The 27,599-nt window shown below is 24.6% G+C and overlaps 2 protein-coding genes and 2 long non-coding RNA genes across 15 annotated transcripts in view; 3 read left to right on the top strand and 1 right to left on the bottom strand.

Annotated features, from left to right (window-relative positions):
- Window positions 1-9,489, top strand: part of LOC122504265 (regulator of G-protein signaling 11) — a 54,602-nt gene extending 45,113 nt beyond the window's left edge. For 5 of the 9 annotated variants that reach the window (XM_043615286.1, XM_043615285.1, XM_043615283.1 and 2 more), the window contains 9 exons: window positions 26-289; window positions 759-934; window positions 1,234-1,437; window positions 1,539-1,760; window positions 1,982-2,002; window positions 3,012-3,245; window positions 4,339-4,392; window positions 5,936-6,925; window positions 8,406-9,489. In XM_043615286.1, coding sequence (XP_043471221.1) covers window positions 26-289; window positions 759-934; window positions 1,234-1,437; window positions 1,539-1,760; window positions 1,982-2,002; window positions 3,012-3,245; window positions 4,339-4,392; window positions 5,936-6,925; window positions 8,406-8,466 — 2,226 coding nt within the window. In that variant the 3' untranslated portion in view covers window positions 8,467-9,489. Of the gene's footprint in view, window positions 1-25; window positions 290-758; window positions 935-1,233; window positions 1,438-1,538; window positions 1,761-1,981; window positions 2,003-3,011; window positions 3,246-4,338; window positions 4,393-5,935; window positions 6,926-7,034; window positions 7,275-8,405 lie in introns of those variants that run through there. The other 4 variants (XM_043615287.1, XM_043615292.1, XM_043615288.1 and 1 more) reach the window with 3 other exon arrangements.
- Window positions 9,490-15,123: 5,634 nt separating this feature from the next.
- Window positions 15,124-27,545, bottom strand: LOC122504228. 4 transcript variants are annotated; one of them, XM_043615202.1, is made up of 11 exons: window positions 27,410-27,545; window positions 27,104-27,222; window positions 26,394-26,580; window positions 20,095-20,158; window positions 19,655-19,778; window positions 18,877-19,007; window positions 18,247-18,356; window positions 17,568-17,713; window positions 16,845-17,043; window positions 15,886-16,002; window positions 15,124-15,708 (listed from the first exon to the last, which is right to left on the bottom strand). In XM_043615202.1, exons 4-11 carry the CDS (start codon window positions 20,152-20,154, stop codon window positions 15,591-15,593), a joined length of 1,005 nt encoding a protein of 334 aa, XP_043471137.1. In that variant the 5' UTR covers window positions 20,155-20,158; window positions 26,394-26,580; window positions 27,104-27,222; window positions 27,410-27,545; the 3' UTR covers window positions 15,124-15,590. The 4 variants fall into 4 exon arrangements, with proteins under 4 accessions (XP_043471137.1, XP_043471138.1, XP_043471140.1 ...); XM_043615203.1 differs by having other exon boundaries at window positions 19,655-19,775; window positions 26,394-27,222; XM_043615205.1 differs by lacking the exons at window positions 26,394-26,580; window positions 27,104-27,222; window positions 27,410-27,545 and adding an exon at window positions 22,486-22,577.
- On the top strand, window positions 18,228-20,088 carry LOC122504230. Its single transcript, XR_006301820.1, has 3 exons — window positions 18,228-18,363; window positions 18,827-19,037; window positions 19,883-20,088. It is a non-coding gene; the product is annotated as an uncharacterized LOC122504230 (long non-coding RNA).
- On the top strand, window positions 22,104-24,510 carry LOC122504229. The gene is made up of 3 exons (XR_006301819.1): window positions 22,104-22,398; window positions 22,806-22,911; window positions 24,186-24,510. It is a non-coding gene; the product is annotated as an uncharacterized LOC122504229 (long non-coding RNA).
- Window positions 27,546-27,599: the final 54 nt, after the last annotated feature.

Here is a 27,599-nt window from a genome sequence, read left to right as displayed (position 1 = left end):
CTCTTTTCCATGTGAACGCGAACAGGAGGCCTTGAACAGTTTAAGAAAGAATTTGCAAAACAAATGGGATATTATACAATTGCAAGCGGAGGAGCAGGTGCGATTATCGAAGGAGCGGAAGAAAGGAGATAAAATTGTAAGTGACTCGCAGGAACGTGCATTTTGGAGAGTTTACCGACCACCGCCAGGGTGTTCGAGTACCCTTGAGATAGTGCCTGTTCCGGCTCGTGCAAGACCGGGACAACGTGCTCTACCCCGTAAAAGAACTCTTACCGATTTGCAGCGTGAGGTACAATTTTTATTACATCTCTTCTCTTTTTAAGTTTTTTTTTTAAATATAATGTCCAGGCGACATTTCTTGAACTATTTTCTTCTCCTTTCGATTCGAAAACTAAAAGTTCAATAGTTTTCAAATCATTTTCCACAATCAGGCTTCACGCTCAATAATTAATTTTAAAAAAGTATCGAAAAGTAGCTTTAATACTAAAAAAAGTAGTAAAAAAGTAACTATCGAAATTTAATTTAAAGAAAAAAAAAATATTAGCGAATTTGCAAAATTCCCCAAAAATAAAGAAAAAAGTACTTTTTAGTGTAACAAATAAAAAAAACGTATCCTAGTAGTAAATTGTAAAAAAAAAACACTAAATAGTAAGTTTTAGTAGATGAGTGCGAAGCCTGCTATAAGAAATTTCAATAATTTTTTAATTTTAATTAATTTTTTAACCAAATTGTTTCTTTTTTAATTAAAATATTTCTAGGTTGATCTTTTAAGAAATAGTTTGACTCGTACCAGAGTTAAGGTTTCAGTCGCGATAGAAAATCTCAAGTCTCACTATGAAACTTATGCTGAATATGATTCCATGATTACACCACCACAACCTTCCAATCCATGGATCACTGATGATCAAACTTTCTGGCAACTAAACAGTCCTTTGTGAGTTCTTTTTTCTCATCGGCTTTTCAGTAGATTTTCTTATTTTTAAGACTGAATTGGCTAATTGGCTAATTGGCTGTTCTTGACAACAAAAATTTGTATAAAAAATTAATTATTAAATTCCAGACTTAGAGACAAAATGTATAAATTTTCTGACATAAATTTAGATAAGAAAAAAGTACATTTTTAAAATATTATTGCCAATCTTGAGAACTATTTTTGAATACACACGATTGTAGTTAAATTCCTTTAATAGACGCTTTGAATTATTAAATGAATTAAATTTATTATTTAATCAGGGTGGAAGTTCCTACTGAAAAAAGAGTAAAACGGTGGGGATTATCGATGGAAGAATTAATGTCGGATCCAACGGGTTTACTCGAATTCACAAATTATTTAAGGAAAGAATATAGTCACGAGAACATTCGTTTTTGGATGGCTGTGAAGGATTTGAGGCACAGTTATCAAGCACAAATTGCTGAAAAAGTCAATGAAATATTCAAGTTCGTATTGTATTTTTTTTCTCTTTCTATAATTTACTTTTTAAAAGGAATTTCATTTTTTACATTCGTAAATTAATATGAGATGATTTTTTTTTCGACAGAGAATTTTTGGCACCTGGTGCGCCTTGCGAGATTAATATTGATGGGAAAACAATGGAGAAGGTGCATCAGGAGATGAAGAATCCAAGTAGATTTACATTTGATTCGGCTGCTGAACACGTGTACGCTTTACTTCTCAAGAAGGATTGCTATCCAAGATTTATCCGCTCTGATCATTACAGAAACCTTCTAGCTTCCGGTGTTCAGCCACTTGTCAAAAAAAGGTATTGAAGAAAAAGACAAACACTTTTTTCGAATAACAAATAATTTTTCACTCTTTTAGGAAACTTGTGATTTTTTCCCATTTAAATCGATTGGGAAAATTCAATTGTTAACTTCTCTAAAATTACAAATCCTTTAAAAATTCAAAATTTCTAACAAAAGTTTTGTCTTCAAATTGGAATGTTAAACGAAATTATAAGTGAATTACTAAATTATTTTCCAGTGTGCAGTTTCGAGACATAAGGTAAGCGTTCATTATTGAAGAAGCTCCCTTTCCCTTGACAAGGTGTCTACTAACCGGGAAAAAACGGGAATAAACCTGGAATTTTATGCCAAACCGGGAATTTTTTCACCAACTTAAAAAAAGTTTTATTATTTTAATTTGTTTTTAAAAAATCGCTTTTTATTTCAATTTTTATAGATATTTATACTGTTCTCTAAATTTGAATTAGTAAAAAATAATTAATTTGATAGTAAAAAATCAGTCACTGATTCAAATATAGTATATAAATAATTTAAAAAATTTAAAATAGTAGACACCCTGAACTTGCGTGTTTTTCCTATTTTTAGATAATTTCCTCCTTTCCCCAAGTAATGAGCATGTGGAAACCTAATTTTTATCGTTACATGTATAATTTCTCCCGTGTAAAAAGTTCCCTTCTGATAGAATTTCATTTGTAAGATTATTCATGATAAAAATCACAATTGGGAAAATTGTGACATAAAAATGTTCTCTGTAAATTTTTGCAATATTTTTCTTCTTTATTTTTATTATTTTTCTTTTTTTGTTCTCTGAAAGTTCAAGTTTATCCAATGGGACATAATTAATTTCCAATAATCACTTATACCAAAAGACCTGTAAACTCGTAACTGCACACTGAAAAAAATTTAATCACAATAAATGTATTTTAGAAAGTCGTAGTTTAAACAATCCATTAATTTAATTTCTGCAATTATTCACAATGTACATAATTGTTATGATTTATTCCCTAGCAATATAATTATTGTAAGAAATAGAATAAATCGTTAGCAGAGTGTCCACAAAAGAATAAAAATAATAATATTGTGAACTACATTAGGAGAATTTATTGAAAACTCGAAAAGTAGGAAACAAATTCGTTATTAAAATGTAAAATGCCAATAATGGAAATTTTTTTTATGTTTTAGGAAGAGAATTTAAAAAAAATGTTAAAAATCGAGTAATAATTCGATTAGTTTAGAAGTGAGAAAAAAAAGTTGTTTTTCCTTTGTAGATTCTTTGTATTTGGTGGTCAGCCAAAAAAGAAGGCACCCTCGACATCGACGACGATGACTGGTCTTCAACAGCAGCACACAATCAGTAGCGGAGTTGGAAGACGAAGAGGTAGTGATCGCAGTTTATCAGGTTCAGCTCACGAGCTTGCAATCTGTGGTGTTCGTGATGTGACATCAGCTCCACGAGTGCCTCATTCTCACAGCCAATCAAATCTCACAGACATTCCCTACAGGTTTGTAAGAAAAAAAAACATTTTTTTTTTAAACTTTTAACCACCAGAAAATGGGAAATATTTGATGAAAGCTTTAAAAACATTTCTTAAAAGAAAAAAAGCAAAAAATAGAAAATACTCTCTTGTATTATAGACACATAATTATATACACAATAATACTTGTAAGAAAAGAACAATACACGGAAAAAAAAGTATAAAGCAACTTTTACATTTTTTATATAGTAAAATATAAACTTTTTGGGATTTTTGAACTTTTCTGTAAATTCAGAGTTGCCACGCAACCTGGAGAAGCTTGGATTTTTAGAAAATTTTAATAACTAAAATTCTTCTGAAATTAGTTAAATTTTTTAATATATATTTAATTGATTATTTGAAAATAATAGATTTATAGAAAAATCTTAGTTAAAAACACTAAAACAAATTGAATTTTGAAGCAATTATAAATTGTTGCAAAAGTTCAATTATTTTCAAAAGTAATAAAATTCTTCGCCGAAATTAAATTATTATACAAATTTTTTTAAAATTCACAGCGAAATTTCAATTATCTTTAAAATAATTAAATTCTTCTACGAAATTCAATTATTTTCAAAAATTTTAATAAAATTCTTATTGCAACATTTCAATTATTTTCAAAAAATCTAAAAAAAATTGTCAACATTTCAATTATCTTTATAAATGAAATTATTGATGTTTTCGAATAATTTTCCACTTAAAGAAATTCATAAATAAATGTAACAGAATATTTTTTAAACTGGATAAGTCAGGAAATTTGAAAAGAGCAAAAGCGCAGCAACCTTGAAAATTAACTTATCGAAGAAAATTTTTGTGAATATAAAAAAACGTTTAATAAGTAAACTTCACTTCCGGAAATAGTAAATATAAAAAAAATTCTACAAAAACTTTTAGACATTTATGAAAATATTAAAAGTTGCTCTATTAATTTTTTCCCACCTATAAATAATGGAAAAATTCTCACGAAGCCGCTTTATTTATTTATTTTTTGTTTTCTTTTGGATAAAAAGAAAAGAAGGTGAACGTCAATTGGTACTCAAAAGTCGGTCTTTTTTATCGTTCCGACGACTTTATTTTACAGGGGTGATCTGGCTCGCTTCATTAAGATTACCAGGCCTAGTTCCCATACTTATCAGTAAGTTCCCCGATTAACAGAGAATTTCTCTGGTGGTATTTTTTCATGTGTATTAATATATATAATGTGGAAAGAAAAAAAACCCTCTCTATTAATTTTTATTCGATATGACAATATTTATCGCTATTATCGTTTCTCAATGTATTATGGAATTTGGATTTTTCTTTAAATCTTTCTCTTCGTTTTCTTTTCTAGAACGAAAAAATATTGTATCATCCAAAATTCTCTTTGACGGGTGGAAAAAAAATTCTTTACTTCTTTTTTTTCGTTTTCTATTTGCAGTGTACTTTGTGCATTATTTTTCTTTTCTTTTTGAGAGTATTCTTTTGTTTGTCTAAAAAAAATAATGACGTACCCATCGATGTTAATCTTCTGCCTTTTTTTGTGACGCTGTATTTATTAGGATGTGTATTATTGAACCTAGAAAATTGATACTCTTTCTCTCTTATATTTGTTTCCTTTGAATGTTACCTGGATATTAATTATAAAAATGTGGAAAAAATAGGTGTTGTCTTTTTGCTTCGTCTCTTTAATTGCCTTGCTTTTATATTTTACTATTTGCTAGAATATCAGTTTGCTTCTATTGATGAGTAGAAAACAACCGGAAATTTCTTTCCTTTACGCAAATTAATTTCAAGAAAAAAAATTGATTATATCCAGTTTTATAAATTATTATTATTATTATTATTATTAGAAATTTATAGGAAATTTGAATACCTACATACAGTTTTTAATATAAAATTCCTTTATCTCGTTTTTTTTGCACGGCGCAATTCTTTTTTTCTTTTATCCAAGAAAAATAACTATTGTTGTTTAAAAATTTAACTCTCGAAACGCATCTCTTTGTGCTTTTAAACTCAATAGAGTTGCTTTTCCTACTCTCCTTTCACTTCTTTTTTAAAATATCACCAGTTTTTTAGAAAAATGGCAAGAGTTAAGATTTTGGTTTAAAATTGTTTTCTCATCATAAGAGAGGACCGAACTGATAAAAATACTGTTATTTCCATTGTGAAAAATATTTTTAGAATTATATTCAGGGCTCGAAATGTTCATAAATTGTACGATATAATTTGGAGAATTTTAGAGAAATTACAAATGATTGCAGAAATTCAATTATTTTCAAAAAATTTTAAAAATTCTCAACAAAATTTCAATTATTATTATAAATAATTAAATTCTTCTCCAAAATTCAATTATTTTTAAAACTTTTAATAAAATTCTTGTTAAAATTTCAAATTCTTGAGAAAAATACAAATATTTACAAAATTTATAATAAAATCCTTCGCAAGAATTCAATTATTTGAAAAAATGTAATTAAAATTCTTCTCCGAAATTAAATACGTATTTTTTTCACTGGTTCGAGCCCTGATTATATTAAATATGAAAGAATATTATTTTTGAGAAAAATTGCCTCTTTGGAAAATGTTAATAAAATTATTATTGTAAAATGTAAACGAGAATGATTTTTGCACGCAAAAAGTAATGAAAGGAAATGAATTGTTTTTATGAAATTGTTGACATTAATTTTTCTCGTTTTTGCCAGGGATCCTGGCGCGGCGGAAGCGACAGTTCGTCCAGTGGATGATGTTTGCCCATGGGATGCGGCGCCGGGACCGAATTCAGAGACATTGCCCGACATTGCAGCGCCAACGTTACTATCATCTGGAATTGGCGGAGGAGTATCATTTGACCATGGTCTATCGCAACCGCACGATTATCGTTCATCGCGAAAGAACTCGTCACAATTAGATTCATGCAGTTCATCATCGGATATTAGTATAGCAATTGCGGAAGTTTCCGAAAGACTGCATAAATTTCCGTTTCCATGTAGTTCGAGTAGTGGTAATAATGAACGTGCGACGACAGCAACAGCAACAACAACAATAACTCGCAATTATTCAATAAGTTCAATGAGTGGTAGAGTGAAACTCGCTGACACGAGTCGACCTTCAGTGTCATCGTACACTTGTTCATCGCCCCAGCAATCAATTGATTTACCATCGCACACTGTCGGGGATTTTGGAGCAAGTGCGGTTAGTAGAAACCTACCGAAGGAGGATTTGGATTTACAAGTTCGATCTGGTGTTAAATTTACCACTACTTCTATTACTGCAACAACAATAGCAACAACGGTTAAGTCGCCGGGTTTGGCGCCATTGATCAGCATAAGTGCAATTGTGGGTGACTTGTCGGGGGACGCGTTCGATTCGGAACTGGATAGTGTCGCAGGTTCTAGTTTTGAGTGTGTCTCGAGAGAGGAACAAGCGACGCAAACGAGTTGTCGTCAGGTCGATGTGGACGTGCAAAAAAATGAAAATGACGGTGTTGAGATGGAGGAGGAGGACGTTAATGACGCGCGGAAAAATACGTCGACAGTTCAAAGTGAACTGGTAACTGAGGAGGGAGCAGAGGAGGCACAAGTTGTTCCTGTCTGGGATCCGGACACCCAACAGGATCCAACGAATGTTCCAACTGCAACAACTCAGGAGCAGCGAGACAATAATGTTAACGAAGTATGCCCGTGGGAAGACGAGTGAGTACTCCATTGTTTTTTGTCTCCTTATAGTTTTAACGCTATTGCACTTTCACGATTGATTCGTAAAAAATAATACCTACTCACGAATTTTGGATTTCTTTCGCAGCGAATTTCAAAACAAGGATCCAAAAATCGCAGAGTAAAAGAAATTTCAACCGAGTTCGATGAATTTTTTTTATTTCCTTATTGTCTTTCGAATTTTCGAAATTCAACATCAATTTCGGATTCAGTGACAGAAATCTATGCTTTTATTTTTTTTCACTTTTCCAATTAGTCCATTGATTCTAAATTATATTTTCAGAGCTCGAACTGGTCCGTAAATCCCGTAAAGTTCCGTATATTTGCTTCAAGTCCGTAAATGTCAGTTTTTTTAAAAAAAAAAAAAAAAGGTCCGTAAAGTCCGTAACTTGATTGAGAAAAGACAAAAAGTTCATAATTTGGAGAATTTCAATTATCTTTAAAAATAATCAAATTCTTCTATGAAATTCAATTATTTTCAAAAATTTTCCTCAATTCAATAATTTTCAATATTTACTATTTTAATAAAATTTTAATTTTTGGAAAAAAATTCAAATATTTGCAAAAATTTTAATAAAATCCTTCTCAAGAATTCAATTATTTTCTTAAATATAATAAAATTTTTTACAGGAATTCAATTATTGAAAAAAATATTAATAAAATTCGTAACAAGAATTCAATTATTTTCAAAAATTTTAATAAAATTCATGGCAAAATTTCAATTATTTTCAAAAATTTTAATAAAATACAATGATTTTAAATATTTACTATTTTAATAAAATTTTCTAAAATTATTCAATTATTTAAAAAAAAATTTAATAAATTTAATCGAAAGAATTTCAATTATTTAAAAATTTGTTTATAAAATTTTTTATAGGAATTGAATTTTAAGAAACATTTGATTATTCAATCAATTATTTATTTTTGTATTTTAATAGGTAATTGAATTCTAGTAGAATTTAGTTAAAAATTCTAGGAAATAATAATGATAATAATTTAATTGATAATGATTTTGGTCCGTAAATTCCGTATTTTTAATTACTTTCACTGGTTCGAGCCCTGTTTACTATTTCCGGAGTAAATTTGAGTACAGTTTGAGAAATTTTTTGTAAAAATTAGTAAAATTTACCTTCCGAAATAAATTTTTGTAAAAAGCTCCTAATATTTAAATTCCATAGTGAATTTTATCAATTTACAAATTCATCATTCCCGAATCTGAATTTAATGCTGAATTTTGAAAATCCCACAAATAAATAAATAAATACGTGAATAAAAAATTTTGAAACAAAAATCGAACGAGATTTCGTTTTTGAAAAATTGCTGAGGGTGGTAGATTTTTTTTTCCCAATTATTTTGATATTAGAAATTTAGAAACAAAAAAAGATCAAAATGGCACAAAGAAAACTTGCTTCCTTATGACTGAAATATTATCTGTTCTTTTTATTTTCAATTTTTGCAGGGAAAATTGTAGAGTGGATCAGCCCTATGTAAAAACTTACGCGACCTTGGGTTATTTGTAAATTTGGACTTGGATTGATAATACGTTACATGCAAAAAGTAAAAAATGAAAAAAAAAATTGAATATAGGGTTACCAGAATTTTTTAAAGGGAAAAAAATTCTATATAATATAGAATGCGTACTATATAATTTTTTTATAAAAAACAAAATAATACTCGCCAATATATTGAATCATCGAATGCGATTGTTTTTTAAATATGTAGAAATTTTTTAATATTCTGTTTTTTTTTCTTTTTTTTAAACTGAAGTCCATTTTTCTATAATAATTACGTATAAAGAAAAAAAAGAGACACAAACTCATGAATCTCTGGTAACTCTACAATCTTTAGACTTGAAATTTTTTCCAAATAAAATCGAATTTCCACTTCTTCTACTTCGCTAAATGACAAGAATCCAGAATAGTTTGTGTTATATTTTTTTTTTTTTTTTGGAAAATTTTTTAAAGAAACTTTTTAATAATAGCAATCTTTTTTGTCTCTTGAAACAATATTTTTCTTACTATCTTTATACGTTCGAATCGTTCGAATTCGTAATAAATCTTTTAAATTCTCTTTCTCTCGACTTCTCGAGTTTTCAACTTTTCAAGAATTATTTATTTCCTCTTTTTTATCTCATCTTAGAAAGAGGGATTATTCTTTTCAAATGTATTTATTTTGATTATTATTCAGATTTATTCGCTTTTTTGTGTTCCTTTCGTTTATTTTTTGTTTATTTCTCACTCTTTCAGTTTTATTTATTTTTCCTTTTCTACCTGCTGAGATTTTCTGTTTTTTCTCTTCGTTTGTTTTATTTCTCAATGTTTGGATTTTTTACGAGAGAATTAAGAAATTGAAAATATATTCAGAGAATTTAGAACCATATGAATTCAAGTAAAATGGGATTTTTAAGGTTGTGATGAAAAAAAGTCGTCAAATTTTTTTCTTAATTAATGGAAAATAAATTAAATTACAATTTTTTTTAATGAAAATTCAGACTCACTCTGAAGAATTGATGAAAAAATTTGTTTTTTTATAATAAAATATTTGACACAATATTTAAATTCTGACACGATATGTGAATTAATTGATTATTATTTAGCAACAAGAAAATGCTAATAAATTATTAAATATCTATAAACAAAAAAAAAAGAAAAAGAAAAATGAAATATTGTCTACATTTCAAAGATAAGTGTTTCACATCAGTGTTATTAAGATTAATAAAATTAAACAATGCACCCTTCGAGTAATTTTTTTTTCACCGTGCATTCTTTAGACTCGTTCCCGGGGATTCAGTCAATCTTGAGCCCAATGACCTTTCCCTTGGAACTCAGTTTTCATAGAAGCACTTTTTTTTATTTTCGCTTTTTTCTTGCAGAATTTTTTATATATTATTTTTTTTACTTTTATTTATTTCAATTTAATTATTAAAAAAATTATTTCTATTTTTTTCAATTAATAATTTATAATAATTTTCTATTAATATTTAATAATTGTATATTTTACTAAATTCATAAATAATTATTTTAATTAAACAAAATTGATTATTTGTTAAATATTTTGAATTATTTTATTTATTTCGCAATATGTTTAGTATTATTTTTATTGTTACTAGTAAATTATTATTAATATTGTTATTATTAGTATTTTATTCATTTAAATAAATATTTTCAAAGACAAAATTGAAAAAATAAATCAAAAAGTTGAATTGTTGAAAATGAATTAAATTTTATTAATTGTTGTGAAAAAAAAATTTAAAATATTTTTGGAAAATTTTTTTCTTATAGAGAATATAATTAATTGTTAATTTTAAACACTGCACTATCTTCGATAGTTGTGAAGTTTTATGATAATAGCGTTAATTTATAAAAAAGAAAAAAAACACTATTAAAAATAGTAAATAGTTGAAAAGTGAGTAGTAGAAAAAAATAGATGTTCTTTGTGTGTTTAAAAAAAATATTAATATCTTATATATATATTTATCAATCGATGATGATTGATAATTCCTAATATATAAATATATATCTATTTGAAAAAAAATCATCGTCTAATAATCGTCTTTTCATTTTTATTCTTATCTATAAATATGACGTACTATATTTTTTAAGAAAAAAAAAAATTTTTTCTAGTTTTAAAAAAATTTTTTGCGTGCGCACATTTCGTGTTTACATGTTGTCAAAAACTTAGAGATGAAAAAATTTCTAAATGTTCAAAAATTCAAAAAAAAAATTCAAAATTCCAAAATTGTGACTGCCCCAGTGCTTGGAAATTTTGAATTTCTAATTTAAATTAAAATTCCCTTTCCCTTAATAATAATTATACAATATAATGTTTACCAATTCCTATATAGTGTTGATATTTAATCTATTTCATAAAAAAAAATACAAAAAAACATTAATAGATTAGGTATAAAATTAAAAAAAAAAATTGTTAAGATGTCAAAGTAATGTATTCATTAAAAATTATTCCAAGTTATGGAAAAGTCGAGTAAAGTGAGAAATTTGGAATTATTTTCTAAGGAGAAAAAAATTATAATGTTTTCTTAATTTCAGAACAAAATTTTTAATAGGTATTTTTTTATTTCTAAATTCTTTTTTTTTATTATATCATATATATTTTTATGGAATTTTTGTCTGGAGGAAATTTCGTGGGGGGAGAAAAGGAAAATTTTACTTGAATTCACTTATGGTTCTTTATTCCAAAAAAAAATGGAAGAAAAGTAAAAAAAACGCAAATTAATTCTGGATTCTTGAAAATATCTATATACCTTTTAAAACAAAATCCTCGTGTAAGAAATCTAAAAATATTAATATGATGACTGTATTTTAAGATTTTAAACGGGAGCTCAATTTAATTTTTAAATTTCATTCTTATCGTAATATATAAAAAATAAAACTAAAAATAATTATATTAAGATGGTTAAAAAGCAACACTTTTTTTCCATCAAAAATGTGAATGCGATTATTATAAAAAAAACTTGCCAGTGTTGTGACTCCGATTATTAAACAGAAAAAAAGCAAAAAAAAAAAATTTAATATAAGGGGTAATTAGGCAAGAAATAGTACTGATATTAATCTCATGTAGCTGTGAATTTTTTTAGACACGTAGAGAATATATTGTATGAAAAAAAAATGTTGGTGCGAATTTAAAAATTTTAATCGACAAGAAGCAGAGAAAAAGAAAATTGATACAATGAATTTGAAATAAAAAAACTTTGTTTTTTTTGTGAATATTTTCACAAAAAAAATACATATTAAAAAAAAATCAATCAAAAGAAAATTTAACTCTGGACGACGAGTTTTTCTTGTGCAATATAATTAATATTGCTTGTTGAGAAAAAATTGCTCGATGCGTTTTTATCATTTTCTCATATCGTCACATTTTGCGAAAAAAAAAAATATTTAAGTAGCCTCTAAGGCGTAAAAGAAATTGTAATTTTCTGTAAAGAAAAAAATTTGCCTCTTCGTCTCGTAGGAAAAAAAAGGCGAGAAAAATAATTGAAAACCGTAAGGTTTTGAAAATTTAAAAGAAAAAATCAGTGAAAGTAACGAAAACCACTAAAATCAAATTTAAGAATCAATTATGATGTTATATCTGTTTTTTGGCGAAAAATTATTCAAAAAAAGAAGTTAATAAAAAAGGCTTTTTAAAAAAATGTCTCTGGCTGAAAAAATTAATATAAAAAAAATTTTTTTTGATTTTTTTCGTAATATTTTATTGAACAAACGGGGCACACACAAATTTTTGTTTCTCTTTTTTCCTATAAGTTTACTTTCTCTAAAATTTCTTTCATAAAAATTAATTTTATAAATCCATTATTTTTTGTAAAATTAGTTTTTTTCTAACAATTAATTTTAGGTACTATTTATTAATGAGAATATAAACTATTAATTATTCTTTTTTATATTTTACGTACATATTTTTATACTTTTATATATTTTTGATATTTGTTTTTTCTATTTTTTTTTTGTACTTTAAAATTTTAGTTTTTATTTCTCAATTTTTTGAATCTATTTTTGTACCTATTTTTAATACATTTCTTTAATTCTAATTTTTTGAATTTTTATTCAAAAAATTATTATTATTTTATTGAAAATTGATTTTTGAAAAAAAGAGAAATTATCGCGCAAATAGATCATAAATAGCGATCAGAAGACTGAAAATGTACCTGAGATCTAAGCTTTCAAAATATAGGCCTCTCGTTTCCTATTTAAGAAAAAAAAACCAAAAAAGAAAAAAAAATAACTAAAATCACTCGTTCTTGCGCTGCACTTTATCTATTTCGCTATTATAAACTTGTAATGGAAGAAAAAAAATATATTAACAAATATATTAAAAATATATTAACAAATAAATATATTAATTTTAATTTCAATCATTTGGAAGATTTGATCGAAAATTCGAAAAAGATCGTCTCCCAAATAATGTATACAAAAATGTATAAATAATTTTTTATTTCTCTCTGTGTGTGCCCTTGAATTTTTCATTAAAGAAAAAAAATAATTCCTGTTTTCTTTTTTTATAGAAAAATATTCTTCGAAAAATCGAAAAACTTTTTCTTCTTTTTTCTCATTTATTATAATGAAGGGATAAAAAAAAATAATGAAGTTTTCCCCTTTTTAAGATTTTTTTCCTCACACAGTTCTTGTAAAAAGTTTTGGACTCTAGTTATTAAAGTGAGTCCAACAACTTCGAGTTCATTTTTTTTTTGTCAAAAATTATTTTCTCTTTTTTTGACTAAACAAGTTATTTAAAAAATTGTAAAAATTTTTTAAGTAATACGATTTTTTTTAGTTTAGTATTTTTTTTATTCTAAAATATGATAATAACTCCAAAGTAGTAGAATTATTTTTTATCATAAAAATATTTTTCTTTGAAATATAATTAGTTCTCTAAAAATTGCAAATAAAAAACAAATGGGACAGAGTTTCCCTCGTTTTTTTTTAGAATAAATAAGAGAATAAAAATTGTAAAGAGAAGTTTGGAGTAAAAAGAAAAATAAAATACAAAGGGGGAAAAAAAGAGACTACGTTATAATAAAGATAAAAAAATGCGAATCATACTAATGTGTTAAAAAAACGCCATGTTATTAAATAATTCACTAACGACTAATGAACGTTGAGTAGTTGCGTATCTAGTAAATAATATTTGTAGAAGAAAAAATAAAATTGTAATTATTACTACATTTATTATACACTTCGTAATACGCTAGTGGCCAAGTGCATCGAGCACCGTTTTTATTTTAAAAGCTGCGTTATTAAATAATGTTATACCAATTTAACTTCTCAACGATGACTTATTATATTATAAAAAGAAGAAAAAAATATCTATAATATAATATACTCACGAGAAAAAAAAATGTTACTAGCTAAAAAAAATTCGTTATTTAGAACGTATTATGAAACAAAAAGGCTTTAGTGTATATAGTTTTATAAAGTGTTGTTTAGTAATTGAGAATATAAATATAGTTGAATCCATATTATGCTGAAAAAAACGATAGTCTCGTTGAAACTAAACCAAAAAAAAAAAAATATTATAAAATTAATTAAAATTAAAAATACGAAGGAAATTTTAAATGACGAAAATAAAAATATTTGCAAAATAAAAACAACAAAAAGACAGCAAAACAACTTGATAAAAGAAATGAAGCTTATATATTATAAATTATATTATATAATCGACTGTTTCATTGATATTCAAAAGAATGAAAAAAATAACAAGAAACTGTAATATTGTATATTATTCAAAAAAGGTTGTTGGAAAGAAAAGAACATTTTGTGTAATATACCATTTACGGAATTATGAGATGTAAGCTGTCAAAATAGAAGTATTATAGTGCCATTAAATTGATTATAACTAGTAATGGAAAATTGTCTTCTTGTCTTCCTGTTCTAAAAACTCGCAGTCCTTATTTTTCTTTCTATTTTTTGAATTCTATTGTTTTTTATTTTGTATTCTGTTTTTGTATTTTTGCTTCATTTTATAATCAAATTTTTTCTATTTTCGTTCCATTTCGTATTCCATTTTTTGTGTTTTACTCTGTTTGTATATATAAATTCTTTGATTCTATTTTTGCTTCATTTTTTATTACATTTTTTGGTTATATGTTCGCCTTTTTTAATTTCTCGTTTTTTGCTTTTACAGTTTCGCTATTTTATTAATTCTTTTATTTATTTCAATTTCAGTCATTTTTGCTTTTTTTAAATTCCAATTTCTATTTTTTTGCTTTATTTCGCATTTTATTTTTTAGTCATTCGCTTTTTTGGTATTTTGGCTTTTTCCTGTTCCATTATTTATTTTTATTCTTATTCCAAATTTGTTTCCATATTTACTCTCTTTTTTTCTTTTTATTTGTGTGTATAGTTCTTTCCCGAATATTGCTTTTACTTAACAAACAAATTTTCTTTTTATTAAATTTTGAAAAATCCATCCATTTTTTTATGATTAGAAAATTCTTTTTTTTAAATATTCTTCATATTCTTCTTATGGTAATTTTTTTATTGTCGATAATAATAGAATAATAAAAAATATTACAAATATGAAATTTTTATTATTAATTACGAAATATTATATCCAATAATAATAAAAAATAGAAATTCAATTTTTTTCATAAGTTGACAATTTTTTACATAAAAAATAAAAATTTAGTAATAAGTCGAAAATTTTTTTTATTTAATTCTTTCGTTCTGCTATTGACTGTATTTATATTTTTTATTTCTTTTCTTCATTGAAGGAAATTTTAATGAGAAAAAATGAAATTGTCCTTTTTTTTATGAAAAATAAAACTTTTTTACGATGTCAATATTTTTTCGCTTGCTCATAGTCGTGAAAAAATATATATTGAATTAAAGGAACTTTATATATATATTTTTTTAAAGTTTATTTTCAGACATTGAAGCGAAAGCGCTTAAATCGATCCATGGAAGTGATAAGGTCTCAATTGAGGGACTCATGTTGTCAATATATATACCAAGTTATAGGAGCGATTTTGTAAAATATCGTCGCTATTCGCGAGAAACTTGGATGGTTATTGAATTTTATGGCAAATTGAATGGGGGACTTTAAATAAATTAATGTTATATTAATTTATTTAAAGACTTTATGTCCATTGAAATGAACAATATTCGTGTGAATAAATTGAATGGAAAATTCAGTAGCAACGACAACGATGAGAGGGACATTTCGATGGATATGCGAGACATTTGTCTAAACAATATTGGTCTGCACCTTCTTTTCCTTCTAGTTCTCCAATAGCGTCACAAGTTTGTCTGAAATTTTACAGAATTTTAATTTTTAAAGTTTCAAATTAAATAATTTTTCTTTTATTAATTTAATTCTTTTCTTGAAAATTAAAAGAAATAATTTCTTCTTTTATTTGATAATTTATTATACCAATGATTTTTTATTTTTAAACAGAAATAATAGTTATTTCGTCTTCAACTTACGGGCAATTGCATATCGATTCTGGACAATTTGGAGGATATCTGAGGCAATTTGTTTGACACCAACCAGCCATTCCAGGTAATCCTCTGTATAGTTTCGTTGCGACACAAACTTGAGATCTGAAATTTCATCAATTTTTTATTATTATTTTAATATTATTTTAATTCTATAATATTTTTTCAAAATTTGAATTAATTTTTCAGGTCGTCCACCTCCGCTAGGTTAGTATAGATAAAATTACAATTCATCATAATTATTGAAATTAAATAATTGTGATAAATTGTAATTTAATTTAATTTTTGTGAAAAAAATGATTTTATCTCCAAATTTTTATTTTTACTTTTTTATTGCAGAAATCTAAAGGAAATTTAGAAATTTTTGTTAGTTTAAAAAGTAAATTTTAAGTGAAAATTAATTAAAGCAGAAAAAGTGGTTTTATGAGAATGAAAAAAGCAACTTGTATATTATGTGACTTTTTCAGTAATGCAAAACTCATTTCAAAGTCAGATTTCTTTATAATATGGAACCATAAAACGTTATTAGCATAATATACGAAAATTCTGGGAAAAATCAAAGTCAAGAAATGAATATTTTGTTTCGCTTGTTACGAAAAAGTGGTTGAAAAAAATTGTATCATCATTATTATCTATAGTTTACATATTTTTGAATTTTTAATTAATTTTTTAAAGCTGAATTTTCATAGTTATTTTAAATTCAATATTCTTTTTTCATGGAAATTAATAATGAGTATAGAAAAAACTAGCCACAAAATTATTTTATTATTTTTTTTTTTGTTTAAAAATAGAATTCAAATTATAAAATAGAAATCTAGAAAATTTAGAGTAAATAAATGTTTATATTATATACTGAATGTTAAAAGAAGTAAGTACTTGAATGTAGAAAGGGATTTAAAAAAGAAACGTTTTAGAATAATTTTGATATTAAAATGCTTCAACAGTACCTGATAATTAAAGGGAAAATGTTATTCGGTGAATCGTATTCCCTATAGTAGAGAAGGAATGGATTGTCCTCTTCAACAAATAATGGAGGTACTCCACCAGTGCTTGTAATTATACTAACGTCTGCACAATTTCTAAAAGTTTCGGGTCTACCACATCCAACAGCTTCTGTGCCATTATCACAAGTTCCCCACATGTTCCCTATTATCAATGAAAAAAAGAAAGATAGCTTAACAATTTTTTTTTATTTTTCATTATTGCCACAAAGGGCAGAGAAATGGAAAATTTCTTTTCTTTAATCAAAATATAAATTCGAGTCAATTACGAAAAGAACAAAAAAATAAACAGTTTCAAAGTAAAATATTCCAACTTTTTAAAACACCGAAGAGAAAATTTCAAAGTAAAAAGAAAAAATTAGTTACAAAATTAATAAGGAATAAAAAATGTATTTAAACTCAAAAATTAAATTTCCAAATTAATAAGAAAAAAAAGGAATTTCCATTCTCGGGATAATTTTCTTCATTTAACTTTCATATCTCGTTAAATTTTATTCTTCCCTACACTCTCAGAACGTTAAATTAGTAGCGATTTTTCAATGAAATTTATCACATTTTTCAACGTCAATTATGTGTAATTTATATATATAAAGGAATGATTTTTTTATTTTTTTATTGTAAATTACCTGACGAAATTTAATTCCAGAAAATTCGTGTACATTTCTTTACCTGTATAATAATTCCATTGGATAACACATTGAGAGCAAGTGATGAAAGGCGGTAAGTCCACTTTGTATCGAAAAATTGCCTTTTTTTCCGTGTCAGGAGGAATTTCGAATCGGACGTCATTCGTGCCAGACACATAGAGAGGATACCTGTTGAAAAAGAAGAATTGTTTCTTTAACAAAATCAAAATTAATTAATCAATCAATTGTCAAATATTAAATTAATATGAAATTAATAATTTTCAAGTTCCTATTAAATTATTAATTAAAGAAATTATAATTTACTACAGAGAGAACATTTTTAATATCGTATTTTTAATTGAAGAATAAAAAACCAATGCCAATTTATAAATTAAAGAATTTATAATTAAAAGATTAAATATTTAGATATCAAATGAATTTAAAAGTCAAAGAACTTATTAAGTGAATAGTAGACCAATGAAATATTATTATGAAAATTATCAATGAAATAATTCATATATTTTGAGTAATTGATAATTAATTAAAGAGTTAATGGTTTAGTAATTAATTCAATTAAAGAATAATAGGAATTATTTAACTAATTTAAAAGTTAAGGATTGATAATTTTAATTTATCTATTTATGTACTGTTATTGAATGTTTTAAATTAAAATTAAGAATATTTAATTAATTATTTTTTCAGGATTGAGAGGAGAATTTTACCTATCGAAACATTCTTGGGATGCTTCTTTATGAGGATTGTTATTAGGGCAGAGATGTAATTCAAAATATCCCTGGTGATTGGATGTGAGTTCTATTTCAACATCGATTTCCTGAAAGGTAAAAAAAACATTTTTTATTTCTTAATCATCAGGCAGAAGAAAATTATTTAAAACTAGCAAATGATTCCATTTATTATTATTATTATTATTATTTTGTAAATTTAAAAATTTTATATTTTCAAGAATAAACATCAATTTTGGAATGATTACAGATTCAAAATTTAAAGAAATCACTTATTAAGAACATAATATTAAATATTCTTTTTTATTATTATTCAAAAATTTTAATAAAATTTTTCGCAAAAATTCCAATATTCTCTTATTGGCAAGAATTCAATTATTTCTGTACAAAAAATGTTTCGTTAAAAGAAATTTTTTCTGAATTTTTTCGATTAAAAAAAAATAAGTGGTAAAAATCGAAATTGTATTTAATTGAAGTTGAAATAGAAAAAAATGTATTAAATTGTCAATTATTTTAAAGTGAATATTTAATTTAATTTATTTAATTTAATGATTTTTAGATTGAAATTATAGGTTGTGGGAAGAAAAAGAATGAAATTTTGAGTTTCACCTCGCCAACGGTGTAGTGTCTAACAATCGTCCCTTTTGCATAATCTCCACCAGCTTCGTGAGGTTTCGGATCAGGCAAATGATAAGCATCTCCACAAATCCCGCATTCTCCTTTATTCTGCACCCATTGCACTACGTCGGATAATTGAAACATACATCAAGGTAAATTTTCATCTTTTACTGCTACGGCCACAAAAAATCTCCAGTCGTGCGAGCTTTAATTAACAAATTACTTTAAAGTACATAATAAAACAATTTTTTTTCATACTTTTCTTTCTCTCCTTTCTTTAATTTTTCATTTATTTTTTCTTTCTTTTAATTTTTTTGTAATTTTCTTTTTTTGATGTTTCTTTTTTATTTATTTTTCCGAAACACTTTTTTTTGCATTCGTTTTATATATTTGACAAGGAAAGAAAATTAATTTTCCTTTCCAACAAAATAAATTAAAATTCCATTGAAAGAAAAAGATTTATTTTGATATACACAAAATGGGATCGTAAATTAAAACAATAACTGTCAAAAGAAAAGTTGTAAAATAGAATCATAACTGTGTTACTGACTTTTACGAGGCGCCCTTAAAAAAAATATTTTTCCTTTTTTCTTTCCCCAGTGTAACAATTTTCGATTTCTCAATAATAATTTTTGCGCATGTACCACACACGTAAACAAAATGCGATAATTGGTCAATTTATTTTTTTCTTTCTGAAATGCTTTTTACTCTCATTGGAATTATAGTATGTTAGTGAAAGGTTTTACCCCAAAAAAGAAAACAAACGAACCTGCATAACCACCGCAGAAAAGTTCATTGTCGTTGTAATTGACGGGATTTGGAAAGCCAAATCGCCACATACTATTGCGAGCCGGTGGATCCATCAGTCTTCCATGGCCAGACACGCGAGCCTCCTTGACGAAAGATAATTTTTTTAAATTCTTTTTTTAAATATACAAGAAAATTGGACAAATTCTTTATTTTATCTGATGCAAATAATGTGACTTATTCTTTGCAGAAAATAAGAAGTAAAGAAGAAAAAAAAAAGGTGACGAGAGGTGGGGAATTGTAATCGGAGCAGCGAAAGGGACTGTGGCCAAAATACTTTCAATATGTACATAAACGAATCCGTATAATCTCTCGAGGGTCACGTTAAATGCGTGATTTGTAAATTGAGATTTTACTTTCTTCAAAATTGTCTCATTGGGAAAATTTGTACGCGACACTCACCTCAATGAGAAAGCACATTGTCAAAAGGTAGACGTTCCAACTTCTATGTCGTGTTATCATAATTCTGAAAAAAAAGAAAACATTTTTTTTATTTTTTTATTTTAATTCATATTAGCATAAAAATAGTTTTCGATAATTTAATTATTCTTTTACTTTTTATTTTTATTTATTATTTTTTTTCAAATTCAAAATTAATCAACTCAATTTTAATTAAAAATCAATAAATAATTTCGATTTTTTCCATTTACTTTTATTACTTTAATCGAAAAAATTCAGAAATAATTTCTTTTAACGAAACATTTTTTGTAAAGAAAAGTTTTCTTGCTTTTCCAAAAAATAATTATTTTAACGAAACTCGTAACATTATTGTTACTTTCTCCAAATTATAATTTTCTTTTCAAATAAAAATAAATAATTTTCCTTTTTAAATGTTTTGTATTTTAAAATTAATGTACTGAAAATCATTGAATTCTTGCAAAGTATTTATCAAAAAATTTGAAAATAATGGAGTTTTTTTTCATAATTTTTACTGGAAATTTTGAAAATAATTTAATTTCATGAAGAATTTTTTTTTAAGTTTTTAAAATAATCGTGTTTATTATTAATTGTAGTTAATAACTTTCCTATTAAATTATATTAAAATTATTCCTAGAAAATTCAATTGAATTGTTTAGAAAAATTTTATTACAATTTTGAAAAATAATTGAACCTGTTAAAGATTTTTTTTAAAATTGTTTTGAAAATAAATGAATTTCACAGAAGAATTTTGTTATTTACAAAAATAATTGAATTCTTGCCAAGAATTTTACAATTTATAAAAATAATTGAATTGTTTCGAAGAATTTTATCAGAATTGTTGAAAATAATTGAATTTAAATAATATTTTTAAAAATAATTATATTCTTTTGAGAAATTTTATTAAAATTGTATTGAAAATAATTGAATTCCTCCGAAACAGAATTTTTTTATTTATAAAAATAATTGAATTCTTGCGGAGGATTTTACAATTCATAAAAATAATTGAATTGTTTCGAAGAATTTTATCTGAATTTTTGAAAATAATTGAATTTTTTGAAAGAATTTTATTAAAAATTTAGAAAATGATTTTCTAAAAAGAATTTCATCAAAATTGTCGAAAATAATTGAATTTATATTAAAATTCTTAAAAATAATCGAATTTATTTATGTTTTTTCTAATTTAATACTATTCTCGATTTTAGTTAATTTTTCCTTTTCAATAATTTTAAAATAGCTCATTTTTTCTTAAAAAAAATACGAATTAAATTAATTTAAGTATGAAAATAAATTGAAAATTATTGTAAAATTAATATTGAAAATTAAATTATTAAGAAAAAAAGAAGATGAATCAATATTTGCATATCAAAACTGTATCTCCAGTTTGGAAGAATACGATTTACTGGCGTGTTTACTTATTCGTTTCGATCATTGTGGATTTAAAGTGAAAAAAAAGAGTTGTTGGCAAATTGGACATTTATGTACAGAGAAACATGAGAGGAATCGATGTAATAAAGATAATAAAAGAACCACAGGAACATATAAGTGTAAGGATTATAACATTCCGGTTTTTAATGCCATATCTCCCTGAAACTGGTTCACTTTAAAAACATGCTGTCTGAGTCTGCAAAATAAAAATAAAGTATATATAGAGAACTTTAACCTTTTGAATATAATTAACGTGTCTCAATTAAAATTTTTAATTTTTAATTATTAATTATTATTACTATTAGTCTTTAGTATGTATTTATTTACTGACAATACAAAATATTATATAGTATATAATAATTAGATTTGTAAATAAATAATTATTTTTTATAGAAATAATTTTAGATTTAAAGAGGAATTTATAATTAGTTTACAAATTCTTTCAAAAATTGATTCAATTTTCTCTCGAAAACTTTTTGGTATTTTGTGTTTGTTTTTGTAAAAAGAAGATTAATAAATCAGTTCCGAATAATTATTTTTCTTCCTCATTTCTTTTTTCAGGAATTTTTACCGCTTTTTAAAAGAGTAGAAGAGGGGAAAAAGTTGTCGAATCCATTAACGAAGTTCTTGAGAGAAAAAAAAGAGAAGAAAAAAAAGAAATAGAGAATAAAAATGAAGGAGCGAAGAAAAAGGGGAGAAAAAAAGGAGAATAAGTAAAATCGATGACAGTTATGCGGAACACGAATGATCCATTAGATGATTTAAGGACACTTGTTAAAAAAAAAAGAAAAGAAAAGAGATAAACGACACGCGTGAGGATCTTTTGTGTTTGTCAAGATCCGCGTAGTCTGTTTTAATAATGTGAGTATAATGATTTTTTTATATGCTCTTTTATCGGCACATTCTCTCTCATGCATAATAAAATCTTGTCTTATTAGAATTGTGTACCTGAATATTGCGGGTGAGTGCCCTTGGCGTTGTTTTATTTCAAGGTTTTGATGCCAAGTGTATTTTAAATCTTGCGTAACAATTATATTCGCCCAATATAATCAAATTATCGCACATATAACAATAATATTGAATCATTATCTCATTGATCAAAATTGATTTATTTATTTATTCCACTGGGATTGCAAAATAAATAACGAAAATCAATTTTATATTCATTGAAATAAATTTTTTCCTCTTTTTTTATATTTTATATTTTTACACTATTTGATGAAAATTTAATTAATCTATCGATTAATCTTTTCCTTTTTTTGTTTCAGTCGCTGTGAATTTGATGAAAAATAAATATACATAATTAACAATTAAAGTTATTCAATTATTTTTTGGTTAAGAAGATTTATTACAACTTCCGCAAATCATGATGAGGTGAGAAAAATTTATTGATAAAAAAGTGGTTTAAATTTTTATTTTCAATAGCGAAACCGAAGGTTGTTGGCCATGAAGAAAGTCAAAGTGACAATCTGATTTGGATTTGCGAACCGACCTTCAGAAAAAGAAAAAAAAATTGATTAACTTCTCGGATAGAAAAAAGAAAAGAAACAACAGAATAGATTCATTAATTTTGCGATCCAAAAGGAAAAAAGAAATTCGCATTATTGCAGAAAAAAGCACTTATTCACGAATTGAGGATAATTTTAGAATATTTCCAATATAAATTAATAAATAAATTTACTTCACTCTTGTTATTTGTTTAAAAAACAGAATTTTTGAGGAAAAAAGAATTTTTTTTGCTTTTTTAATAAGAAAATAATTTTTTTTTTTTGAGAATAAATAAATAAATAAAGAACGTTACATAAGCAAACGAATAGAATAGATTCATTTACGCTTTTCAGATATGGGATTTTGCAAACAAGACACGTTCAAGTTCACTTTTGTATAGCGATTGCTTATATTTTTAAGTGAGAGAATCTTTTTGCCAATTGAGTACAATTTCAAAAAAGTAAATTAACAAATAAATAAATTAAATAATTAAATAAAAATTTATATTCGCAGTAATAAAAAATCCCGAATTATGCTCTTCTCGTAAATTCTAATTTAATTTTTAAAAAAGCAAGTTTTCTTTGGCTTTTTCATACTCAAAGTCCAAAATTAAACGATTGAATTGGCATTTGATGAAAGAAGAAATATTTATTTGCAAAATAATGTTCTCGAAAAAAAGAATAACATTCATTCAAATTAAAGACAATAAAGTACCTTTAAAACTAAATAAATGCGAATATAAAGTAAATTTCTTCACTTTTATTGGCAATTTAGGATAAAAATACTTTTTTTCTCACAAAGTTGTTATATGAACTCAATATCCGGTTAGCCTCGGGCAATAAAAAACAATCGTATCACTTTTCTTTTTTCTTTTTCTATTTTTTAAAATTTAACTAAACTTCTGAAAATTTAATTTATTTTCTAACAAAAAATCGGTTTTCACAAAAAGCATTTGTAAAAACTGGTTTTTTGTTAGAAAATAAATTAAGTTTATATTTTTTATTAAATAAATGAGTAAATTTTATTTAATTTAGGTTAATTTTATTTAATTCAGTTTAATTTAATTTAGTTTAATTTTATTTAATTTAGTTTAATTTAAAAAAAAATATTGGATGAATTATTTTTTTATTTTTAAAAAATAAATTGAACTATTTTGCAAGTTTCAGAAAAATGTCAATGCCCGAAAAAAAGAGTCGAGATAAAGGGATCTGGACACGAACTGCAATCGAGTACATGCCAAACGAACGAGTCATAAGTATGGTTTAACTTTAACTATCATTTTGACATTCGTGACACAGGAGCAGTTAATATACCTTCATAAATATTTCTTAAGCCAAAATCATTTGCATCAAAAAAAGGTTGACAGGGTTTGTCGAGCAGAAAACCCGTTTTTTTTTATCAACTTCAATTCGAAAAAGGAAAAATTTACAAAAAAAAAGGAAAAAATTCGATGAAAGAATATTTTTTCGTTGAAATTAACTTGTAAATATAAATTTTCTTACTATTTAACTTAACTATTAATATTGAATGTTTATTAATTATTACTGTAAAATATTTAGTTAATTCAATTTTTTGTAATTTTCTTTTCATGTCCTTAAAGTTCTGAACGTTCAAATGAACGAATTTAATTTATTTCTCTTTCAAATTTTAATTTTATTGTAAATAATATTGAGTCACGTCTTGAAAAATAATTTTAAGTTTATGAATTTCTAATTAATGTTTTTCAATTTTATTTCAGTGAGTAATTTATCAAAATATTCATAATTGAAAAAATATTTTATTCATTTGAACGTTCAAAATTTTTGGAAAATTTCTTGATTTTTTGAGTATTTCTACCTAATTGTTTTGCTTTTCTTTTTTTTCATTTTGAAAATTAAAATTTAAAAGAATATAAAATTCAACTCTGGATGAATTAAATAAAAAAATATAATAATTATTTTCTTTTTCATTCTTTAGATAAATTTTTCTATTTCTTTTACCACGATTCATTCTCGAATTTTTAAATATTTTCAATTTGTTCCGCACTAAGGAAAAAAGAAAAAAAGACACTTGTTTTTTTTCTTAAATTTAAATTTTCGGTTTCTCTTTGACAATATAATTATTAACGCCTCTAAAAACGGAAATATTAAACAAAATCGTTTTGAATCTCATAAGAAAAAATTTCCATATTAAATTTGATGATAAATTTTATACTTCTTTTCAAGAAAACATCTTTCCTCTGAATTAATTCACGAAAATATTTGAAATTTCAAGATATCGAATAATTATTAATTACCTCATTAATTCAATAATTTTGAAGAAAATATTTCAGAAGCAGTAAAATATGTTAATTTTAATAAATTGATGAAAAATCGACTATTTAATTTAATAAAATTAATAGAAAAGAAGCGAATAATAATTTAATTAAATTTAAGTACTTTTCAAATTTTTTTTCACGTAAAATTAAAAAACATAATTAAAAATTGTCAAGCGTCTCAAAAAATTGCAGAATAATATTACAATTTTTTAAGTTTTTCAATTTTTTTTTTCATGTAAAATTAAAGAAAAATAATTAACAATTGTCGAGTGTCTTATTTATGATAATTGTTGTACCATTAATTTACAGATAATTTTCGTAATTTAAAATTAAATATATTTAAATGTCAGAGTAATTTAAAGAAACGAAAATAATGTGTTGACACTTTGTATTCTTAATAAAATTTGCATATTCTTCTAATTTAATTAATCCTGAGTGTATAGAATTTTAGATGAAAAAAAGAAAAAAAATCTCAGAAAGAGAAAAAAATTTGCTTAACACATTGAGCGGGAGATTGAAATCATTTTGAATTTCTAATGAAATCAAAAAACGCTGTTAATTATCCCAAATTGGTATTCTAATTAAAATTTAATTATAAAATAAATAAAATTTAAATAATAAATACTTATTTCGTAGATTAAATATTATATTTATTAAATATTTATTTTATATTTAAAAAATATTCAATTAAATAAATATAAGATCAAATAACTAAAATTTCTTTATTTTTATAAATATTTATAAAAATTGCTAGTACTTAAAAAAAATTGTTAATAAAACAAAAATTTATAACAATACTGTAAACATTTTAGTAATTATTCTTTGAATTTCTATATTTTATTTTATTTTATTTGATATTACTTCGATTTTTAAAAATATTTGCACAATTTTTTATTTTTACTAAAAGATTCAATTTTAAAAAACTTTCAATTTTTTTTATTGCAGAGAAAAATTGAAAAAATTAATTTAAAAGTTCCTTTAAGGCTATAATAAAAATTACAATTATTTTTTTCTATGATTTGTAATGACAAAAAAGGCAAATTAACGGTAATATAACTGGAGTTTTACTTACGAATTGTGTACGTGATTTGTATTTTGATAATTAAAGAAGAAAAATAATTAAAGAATAGGCGAGGAAACGATGTGAGGTAACGTTGGCTCCGGTAGTTTCACGACTGAATCAATTCGTTGAAAAATTTAAATTCTTTTACGTACGAGTCAGTGCTGCCAGGTACCCTCACCAAACGCAACTGCTTGCGCTACAAAAATGATCTTATTAGCGAAATGAACCGCGCATTTTAAAACGTTTAATACACAGTCGAGAGCGAACATATTTGATTGGGGCGCCTGTATATCCCCGTTTTTAAAAAGTCCAAAATGTAATTTGATCAAAATTACAAATTATGTCAAACGTTAAATCCATATAAATTTCATTCGATATAATGTGGCTTTACACAAACGTTTACTTAATAAAATGAGTTTATCCAAGAAATTGTTTTTCAGCAAATGGGCTAAATTATTCAAAATAATATTTTAGTAACCATTTTGTCAAAAAAGCAGCGAATCAAAGATTATCTGTTTAGACAAGTCACCCGTAGAGGAACTGTAATTTCTTTGGTTTCTTTGTCAACATTTTCTATTCTTCTAAGGTTAATTTTAAATTTAAAAAAAAATTTATAATAAAACAATGTTTCCATGAGAAGCCTACATATAGAGTTAGAAACAAGAGAAAAAAATATACCTATTTATTACTATAAACAATAATTAAACATTAAAACTAACCTCAAAATAAAATTTCAAGACAATATTTATCCTAATTAATTTTCCGAACTGGTGTCGCTCGTTTCCTTATGGTATGTGTCAAATTTATTATGACTTGCCGTATGGTTGGAATTTTTAACCTAAAAAATAAAAACAATTTCAATATACCTTTAATATTAATTTGTGTGATTATCAAGATTTATATTGATAAACATAAATTTCAATAAATTTTTTTTTAATATTGTTATTTATAATTAATAAATTAATTATTTGTTATTTACTATATATATTATTATATATATTTATAATATTAAAAGTAAAACTAACCTCAATGCACAATTTAATTTTCTTCTTCTCCTTACTGTCATATATTGCACCTATAATTTAAACCTGAAAAAAAAATTAATTCGCATTAAAATAATTAAACTATTTATTTACTTATTTATTTATTCATTAAAAAACAATACTTATCTTAATTAATTATACAACACGTTTGTATATTCCATTCTGCACAGAT

The sequence above is a fragment of the Leptopilina heterotoma genome, unplaced genomic scaffold (genome assembly GCF_015476425.1).
Source record: "Leptopilina heterotoma isolate Lh14 unplaced genomic scaffold, ASM1547642v1 Lhet_286, whole genome shotgun sequence".
In the NCBI taxonomy this organism is placed as follows: domain Eukaryota; kingdom Metazoa; phylum Arthropoda; class Insecta; order Hymenoptera; family Figitidae; genus Leptopilina; species Leptopilina heterotoma.
Note: the sequence above shows the minus strand (reverse complement) of the source record. Positions and strands in the feature narration are given on the sequence as shown.